Source organism: Pteropus vampyrus, unplaced genomic scaffold (assembly GCF_000151845.1).
Source record: "Pteropus vampyrus isolate Shadow unplaced genomic scaffold, Pvam_2.0 Scaffold135, whole genome shotgun sequence".
Classification (NCBI taxonomy): Eukaryota; Metazoa; Chordata; class Mammalia; order Chiroptera; family Pteropodidae; genus Pteropus; species Pteropus vampyrus.
In genome coordinates, this window is record NW_011888916.1 from 5643154 (window position 1) to 5652903 (window position 9750).

At 32.5% G+C, this 9750-nt stretch overlaps 1 protein-coding gene across 2 annotated transcripts in view; it reads right to left on the reverse strand.

Moving 5' to 3' along the window:
* The window catches only part of FAF1 (Fas associated factor 1), a 377081-nt gene that overhangs the window by 87261 nt on the left and 280070 nt on the right, over window positions 1–9750 (reverse strand). For both annotated transcript variants that reach the window (XM_011367679.2, XM_023535057.1), the window contains exons 14-15: window positions 8257–8393; window positions 4693–4781 (exon numbers count right to left, since the gene is read on the reverse strand). In XM_011367679.2, the coding sequence (XP_011365981.1) occupies window positions 4693–4781; window positions 8257–8393 (226 nt within the window). The remainder of the gene's footprint in view (window positions 1–4692; window positions 4782–8256; window positions 8394–9750) is intronic.

Genomic DNA, 9750 nt, shown 5'->3' on the forward strand with positions numbered 1-9750 from the left:
AGAAAGTTTTTATCTCATGCCTCATTACAAAAACTTAAGTTCACACCTTTCCCTTACAACAGAGGATCTCAAATTTTAGTGTGTAGCAGAATCAACGGGGAAGGTTTATTAAAATGCAGATCGCTGGGTCCCGCCCTCATAATTCTGATTTAGTAGGCCTGGGGTGGGGCCTGAGAAACTGCATTTTTAACAAATTCCCAGATGACATTTACTTGAGACCACTGATTTAGACAGCTAGTATACTTGTCTGAGAAGAAACATCTTAGACTCCTCTTCCATTATTTTAGGAAGTCTACTGGAAAGATGTCTACCTGAAACTGCCTAAGATATAAGCAATTTTCATTATTTTCTTCAATTCCATATCAAGATTTGAGGGCTACATTATTACCAGCTATTTACTTTAGTAAAGAAGTGTGTGGACTGATACTCAGGTACAATCTTTTTCATTTAAATAGCCATGATCTACTTTACTGAAATTAGATTTTTTTAAAAAATAAACAAACAGCTATATTAAGATATAATTCACATATCATACAATTCACATATTTAAAGGATACGATTCAATGGTTTCTGATATATTTATAGATATGTACAACTACCACCACAGTCAACTTTAAAACATTCACTTCCAAAGGAAAGCGCATACCCATTAGCTGTTACCCTTCCAGCTTCCAACCCACTCACCCTTCCCACCAAACCCTAAACAACAATTCTACTTCCTGTCTCTAAAGATTTCCCTATTCTAAACTTTTGTATGAGTTGGAGTTATATACTATGGAGTCTTTTATGACTGGCTTACAGCATAATGTTTTCAAGATTTATCTGATAGTATAGAATGTCAGAACTTCATTGCTTTTTATGGCTGAATAATATTCCATTGTTTGTATATACCACATTTTGCTTACACATTTGTCCCTGGATGGATATCTGGGTTGTTTCCACCTTTCGGCTATTATAAATAATGTTGCTATAAACATTCATGTACAGATTTTTGTACGGACATATCTTTTCACTTCTGTTAGGTATATAACTAGGAGAGAAATCGCTGGGTCATATTGTAACTATGTTTAATCATTCGAGGACGACTGGACTGTTTTCCAATGTAGGTGCACTCTTATATTCCTGTCAGCAGTCTCTAAGTGTTCAGTTTTCTCCATATCCTCACCAAAACTTGTTATCTAGCTTTTTTGGTTTTAGCTATTGCATTTGCTATAAAGTAGTATTTTGATTTACATTTGTTTGATGACTAACAATGTGGAATATCTTCTCATGTGCTTATCGATCATTTGTGTATCATTCTTGGAGCAATGTCTGCTCAGATCTTTTGCCTACTTTTTAGTGAGGATAATCCATCTTTTTGTTATTGAGTTGAAAGAGTTCTGTATATATTCTAGGTATAAGTCCCTTATCAGATATATGATTTGCAAAGATTTTCTCCTAATCTGGGAATTATCTTTTCACTTTCTGGATGGTGTCCTTTGAAATATAGTTAATTTGTCACTATTACTAATTCTACCTCATCTTTCTACAACTAACTCAGAGCTTATAAAATCATCATCAACTGAGTTAAAATTTTCTGGAAAAAAAACAATTTTTGGTCCTTGGCCTTACAACCCAGAAGTTCTTGATAATCAGAGGTTTTAGATTACTCATGGCTAAAAAAATAGTACATTTTTAAAAAATTGAATTCATTTACATGTTATAAAACATCTATTATTTGGAATCAGGCTAAAAGTAAAAATAGATTGTGACTATTGTCATGTAGTGAAAATTGCTTTCCTCCTTATCCCTTCTTTGCCAATAGCCCCTCATTGGAGCAAAGTACCTCTCAGTCCCCAAGATCTACTCCCGTGCTATATACTTGATAAATGCTCAGTAAATACTTAGAAAACCAAACTAATATCATTAATGAAAATATCTATGAATAAAGCTATGTCAAAACACTGCTCACATTACATATACTTCCTGGTGAGAGATTGAGCAATTAGTGATATGAAGTTTAGTCCATTTTGGGTCACTGAAGAATGACTCAAGAGTATGAAAATGGTTTCAATTTGGTTTTATTTAATAAAAGCTTTATATTGTATGGGCATCTCTGGTTGCACTAGCATAACAGAATCATTGAAGTGATAGATGTAACTGGACCAAAGTTAAGTTTAAATATATTCAGGTCTAGGAAGCCATCCTCCAAACCTGTTCATGAATTTGATTTTAACAGCAAGCTTATGATAAAATCTTATTTAAAATTTTTTAAAAAGTAAAGGCAAATTTCACAATTACAAGGAATAGTATTTCTTGTCACATTCAGCAGATACCAAATCATTATGACCTATGCATAGTCCAAAAGAAATCTTTAAACTTAGAAAAACTATTCTTAGGAACTGTACTTATGATCTGAATGATAACTTTCATGAAGGCACTCTAAAAACAAAGAGAACGCCTTATCTCTTGCAGTTAAATTTCAATAAAAATTTCAATTATATGGAGCCTTGGATTTTTCCTGTAACACTCACATTCAATTTCGTGCTCAGTATTAAAGGACTTAAAGTCAATTTCTTTACCAGTGAATTATGAGGAACACAAATTAAGATGAAAGAATGAACTGGAAATATGCATGCAAATATTCATATTATACAGCATAATCTGTAAATCTAGTACTAATGAGACTCAAGATTTAAGTGGTTGAAGAATGTGTTTAGTGAATTATTGTCAATCAATGTCTCTTTTAGGATAAGTGTAATCTTGAATGGCAACACACCTATTATTATAAATTCCTAACTAAGTACAGTACTTCATTATTTCAAAATGTCACTGCCAACTTACAGAGTAACAGATAAATATCTTTCCACCATATATCCAATTACTTTCCCTCAGAGTAAATGAAACACTATTAAGAAAAATGACAAACATAATGTTTTTACAGCAATAAAAGAAATGTAATGAGCATTAAAACTCTGAACTAGTTATAGCACTCCAAATTTTCAAATTTGTTAATGTGGATATATCAGGTTTTATAACATTGTAATTGAGTATTTTTTTCAGTAACATTATTTTATGTTAATTTTTCCAAGTATTCATTTATTCAATCATTTGACAAACATTATTCAGTGCCTACTTTGTTCTAGGTATATTGTCAGGGGATAGAGTTACAAATGTAAATACAATACAACACTTGCCCTTAACAAACTTATAGCCTAATGCAAGATAGAGACAAGTAAATAAAGTAAAATACAGTAGTACAATATTATATTAAAATCATCTACATGTTTCTCATTTGTAATAGCTAAAGGCTATTGTATTGAAAACACTCATTATACCTGGAAACTTTTTATCATTGCTCAGAAATCAAACTTTCCCTTATTTATTCTATGGAAATATTTTTTATAAAACAAACAAAATTAAAAAGAGTAATTTTATAGATATTTGTGAACTTAGCATCTCAAATTAACAAATGCTCATATTTGTTTTGTATTTTATCTTAGAGCTATTTTCCAAATCCAGAAATTTCTTGACTGATAAAAGCATTAATGATTATTTGAGATTATTATAGGTCCCACTAGCTATATGACCTTGGCTAAATTAACTTAACCCTTTTGATTCTCAGTTTTCTCATCTAAAGAGTGAAAATAATAGTACCAATCTGCAATAGATTATCTTCCATATGCCTCTCGGTATCCATGCTCCACCTCGCTTTTTGTGCAGGGAGGTTCTCTTGCCTTTCAGCTTCTAGTTGGGTTAGGTCAATTGCTGGTACTAGCAGGAGATCAGAGTGTGGAAAGAAAGCAAAGCTATTCCCTGGTTTTCTCCTTACCAGGTCACCAAGGACTAAATATATCCCTCTATAGAAGCAGTCTTCATATACCACCCTCTGCTAGGACATTAAGCCTAGGGGTGGTAAGGACTCGCTTTAGCCCTAGTCTGCAGTATCCATTGTTGACTTCCAAAAACCCTTCCCATACCTTTATAAACAGTTCCCTTATTAAACTTTTTTCAAATAACCCAGTTTAAAAGTGCCATCTGTTTCCTGCCAGAACTCTGTCTGATTCACATGCAACTTCATGGGGTTGTTTTGAGGATAACATGAGATGATAAATGTAAAATGTTTAGCACAGAGCCTAGCACATTATAAATATTCAGTAAGTGTTGATATCATTATCATTACCAATATTGTAGTCATTATATTTTATTAAAGGTTTCATGCTCATGTCATCTATACCACCCGAATATGTTCAGAAGACTGAGAAATTCAGAATTCTGGAGATCTACTAATTCTCGCAGTGCTTCAAAAATACGTTCAAATGTAAAATGTGTTTGTTGCTAATCAATGTCAATATTTAAAAAGAGAAAAAAAGACCTTAAAAGTGAGTGAAAACTCATATAGTAGATAGGATTTCCTGGACTATAGTTTCTCTTGTAAACATGCTTTGGAATTCATTTCCTGCAAATTGACCTTCTGCCACTATGCCAAATTTAGCAAAGTATAAATGTCCATAAAGTTAAACAAATTGTTGGGTCGTGGGGTCATGAAAAGAATGGACTGAAAGGTAAACTGAATGGCATAAAAGTCCTTGGTTAATCTGGAAATGCATCTTCATCATCTTTACTTATCAATCATGACATAGGCAAGCATCACCATTTGACAAATTATCTCATCAAAATCCTATTAAGGGTCTACTTAACCTTTCACCTTACCTCATCCTTTATATCTTCCTGTTGTTGGGCTGTGAAGATCTCCATTGCAGCCATGAGCCTCATCATTAACTCATCCACTGTTGTGTTACCTAGCAACACATGGAGATGGACGACTTCATATTATTAGTTATTATAAAATGTAAAGTCATTCTAGAATTAATCAGTAAGAAATAACCACAGTTTAAAATAATACAGACTAGTATGCTGTTATTTAGTTAAAATTCTTTCATGTTTTCATTGAAAAGTTTCATATGTTCAATAAGAAAAAGTAAAGCAGTATCCTGGCAGTTGAAATTTTAGAATATTTAGATTTGAGGGAACAGTCTCTTAGTAAGAGGGATTTTCAGCACCATAAATAAGAATGTCCAAGTCACGAGGATTGAAAGTTCTTTCAAGTTACCCAATAACACTCGTAACAACTACCATTTGTTTATATGCCAGTGATTAGGCTAAACACTTGATATATGTTATCTCATTTAATCTGTACGACAATTCTATGAAGGTGTCATTATGATTTTTATTTTAAAAAGAAGGAAAATGAGACTTAGAGAACTTAAGTAGCCTGCCCAAACAAGGTCAAGCTGGTTAAGTGGTGGGGCCAGGAATTGAAACCATATGAGTCGGACTCAAAGCCTGTCCTGTTTGCCACCTCAATATACTGTTTACTTAGTATTATTTCTTATCACTAAAAATTCTTTGGTGAAACAAATGGTAATTCAATTTCTGAAAAACACTGATTTCTTTTTTTTGACTAAGTGATATTTTTCCCTTTTAGCTGTTTCAAATGACTACACTATAATCATTATGAAGAAGGTATTTTAAATGTTTGATTTTCCTTAATGCTATTTTATTCCCTGTCCAAATCCATAACAAATGTATAGCACATGTACGCTATTTCCGGAATGTGTTAAGACCTGTTATTTGCTTTGGGTACATCTACAAGAGAGAAATTCATGAGTATACATAGAGATATAGCACTTCTTTCATTCTTTCAAACCTATGGGCAAAAGAGTCTGTCCTTCTCTCAGAGCCTGAGAAGGGGTCTTCTTGTTCCGTTAATAAAATGGCCACAACTTAGATAACAAATAGCTAGTATCCTTGCTGGTGTTCTTCCAGAAAATGGCTTGACTAACATAATCTTTCAATGGTCCTTTCCCCAATTTTCCTTATGACCACTGGCAGCATAGGGTTAGAGAGCATCTGTGATCATTAGCAAAAAAAAAAAAAAAAAAAGAGATCTAATTTGGTCACATCAGCATTATTTTCTCAATAAATAAGCTGGAGAACAAATATTATGCTGGCGTCATATCATGGTGCAGAGAATACAAAATTGGTTTTGTAGTCATAGTTCTAATCCTAGTTCCACTACTTACAAATTATATGATCTAGTACCTAGAAACTGTCTAGCACATGATAAGAGCTTAATAAATATTCACTTAGTAAATGAATGGATAAGTGAATGAGTGAGTGAATATAGCTCTCTAAGGATCAATTTCCTTATGTGCAAAATGAAGATCACATTACCTCTGTAGGGTTCTCAGAAGGATTAAAGATAATGGAAAGTGCCTGATATATAGTACACACACAATCACTGATAGCTATTATTAATATGTATGACAAATGGTAAAAAGTTTAGGATCACCTTCAACGTAGATTTTGTTACTGGGTAAATCTTTGGGTTTTCATTTCTTATTTGTAAACAGTAGTAGTAACTATGACTCAAATTATAGGGTGTGACTACTTTATGGAGGGCACTGGAATCATCAGTGGGAAAACACTATAGTTGTAGAGGTGACTATAGACTGGCCACTAATTTTTAGGCTTAAGCCACTGCTTATCAACTATGCCTCAGCCCTAACTGTAAGGATTCACTGCCAAAATGGACTTGCAGGTACTTTATACCTAAGCCCTTAATGATCTAAGATGAAAAAAGTTACAAGTTAATGCAATTCAGGGCAAATTTATTCTTTAGAGCCTTCTTATGTTGGTGTCATATCATGACATCTGTAGTGGTTTTCAAACTTTTGATTTTAGAACTCCTTTATGAACTGTTGAGATCTCTAAGGAATTTTCATGTGGGTTATAATTATCAACATTTACTATGTTAGAAATTAAAGTTGAAATATTTAAAATACATATCAATTTTTAAAGTAATAATAAAACCATTATGTTAATATAAATACCACATTTTTATTAAAAAAAGACTATGTTACAAAAGAAAAAGTTTAGTGAGAAGAATGGCATTGTTTTAACATTTTTTTTTGCAAATTTCTTTAATGTCTGGCTTAATAGAACACAACTGGATTCTCATATCTACTTCTGCATTAAACCAATTATAATATATTGTTTTATTTGAAATTTATAAAGCAAATCTGACCTCACACAGATGTCAAAAAAAAAAGTCACATTTTTTTTTTTTAACATCACCACTGATGTCATCAGAAAAGTAAGCTGTCAACCTAATGGCAACAAATACTGTAAGTTCTTTTTCTTGGAGTGGCAGACTCACTTTGTTCATGTTAGAGAAAATATCTACCAGGTATAGTTTGTCTGTCAGCAATTTTCAGTTATAAAAATGTTCTGCCATAAAAAAAAAGTTACTAGATTGGCTCAAGCAACCACACATTCTCTATTTACCCTATGCAATTCGTTCCCTAAGCAGGTCTTCTTTAACATTATTTATAAAACCAAATGCTCTAGTTATAAACATAAAATACTAGAGGTTTTATTTTATTTGAATTTTAAAGGCACTAAAATTTACACCCATTCCCCCCATTATGTTATCTGCTATAAAACTTTTGACCTAGATAGGGGCAGAAATTAAGCATCTTACACACAAGCTTTAGCTTGGGGCACTTGAAACATCTTTTTCCCTATGGCATAAAAAAGATATACTGTTTTCAATTTATGCTTTGCCATGAATAAGATAATATTTTTTATGAATCCTTGGGGTACATTAGTAATGGTTTAAAAAAATCATTCACTTATGTTTTTGGTAAAGAATGTAAAGACGAATTTTTTTTGAAAAGTTTAAATTCACAGGTATCCTATAGCTTCGTGCCTTAGGGATGCATCCTAGACACAAATTCACACAAATAAGGGGAAACAACAGGCACTGTAAAAAATTCCATGTGCAATATCCAGTCATTGGTTTTTCTAGGTAACTAAAAATAAGCATTTCTTTCAACTAATCAACATTATAGCAAGAAGTCTGTCTGTCTGTCTAACTATCTATCTACATTTATATGAAGTGTTATATTTGAGAACCGATTATGACTTAACTGCTAGTTTAGAGAATTTAGCAATTCTGAACATTTATGATTATCCTATATCCCAAGGGCTGTGCAATTTTATTAAGACCTTTCTGTTGGATTTGCACATAGCTTATTTCATTTTTCATAGCACATATTCTTTTTTGAATCCGTTCTTCTTCAGTAAGTTCTATATTTTAAAATGCAAAGATATTCACGAATACAGAGAATTACTATCAGCTTTGATGGTAAATATTATAAGGTTATCACATACAAAGGAGACATTGTACTCCCCTTGTGACATGTACTTTACCTTGTATCACATTTAACACTTCATTGGATGATCGCTTTCCCATAATAATCAGAAAAAGTGGAAACTGATCTGTTTTTTGAGTCCGAATGGTTTGTGCAACAACACTGCCAAAATGTCTATTGCACATTGTGAGAAATCTAGAATGAGACAAAATCCAAAGTAAGTTTCATTTCAGAGTTAAATAAATTTACTAGTATCACAACAAAAAATTCAGTAAGTGTTAAATTAGTTATGTTAAAATTAGACAGCTTGTCTGGTATCGATATGTAAAGTCTTGCTGTACTGAGTTTTCAACTATGTCATAAATGATACAGAAATGATTATCATATAGAAAAGTGGGCAGCACACTCTAAATGCTGTCTGGGGCTGACAGCATAGTATTCTTAGTCTTAAACTTTGTAAGCTTACTACTTTGTACTATGAGAAAACAAACAAAATGAATTTTAAGAGAAAAGAATTTCTTAAATAGACAAATATTGTGTGATACAAAGTTAAATTGACTAGCATCACCCTAATCCAAACAGGATTTAGCAACATTTTCACAAGTTAGAATCAAAAATCGTAGTTTAGAATTGTGTTTTCTCCAACAGTAGCAGGTCTTCTAGTTTCATACTTAGTATGGGATAAAAATAATAATTCTAAGCTTTTGACCAAAAAAGCTCAGAGATATTAGCATACCGAAGTCTAGCATTAGTATTCTTAACACGATCTGGAATAAATGAAAAAACTGATAAAGCTTTTCTCTTCTATTAGAGGAGTGTTTGAAATTAGCATTTCTTTCAAGAGAAAAGGGTAGCTTATGATATGTTTTCAGATCTGATGGTAAAAAGTAAATGTCATAATAATAATGAATTATGAAAGACCAAATGCAAATACAGAATGCTTTAATAAGATCCAATTTAATAAAGTCTGTAAAAATAATGGACTTTTAATAACACAGGTCACAAAAGGCAAAACAGTGGAAATTCTGGGGACTAGCCATTGGTACTGGCTTATTAATTCTTAATTATGTCCATGAAAGGCAACTTAAATCGTGTGTTTTCTTATGCCTTATGGTAATATTTTAGGTAACAACTCCTCTGAAATGTGTGTTCTAGCTGATGAGCAAAGTCCTGTCGTCACATGCATTAGAAAGTAAATCTATTTAAAAAGACGAACGGCATTAAAATGTCATGTGCTCGGATTCATTTGATATCCAAATTCAAAACAGAATCACACTTCTTAATTTTTAAAGCCAATATATTTCTTGTCTATAGAAATCCATCCCAGAAAGTTAGGTGAATCCTCCACAAAACCTGTGCTGTGACTATATAAAGAAAACCTTGTTAAGGGACACTAGAACTGTCGGCAAGGGTGTCAAGACAAGTTAGCACCACTGCAATTAAGTTCATTGGAGGCAGGCTCCTACACACATTTAGAGCAGCAATAGCCAGACCTCATGCCAATCTGAAATGACAAGGCCTTAAGAAACCCATTGTTGGCCAGGAAATATCA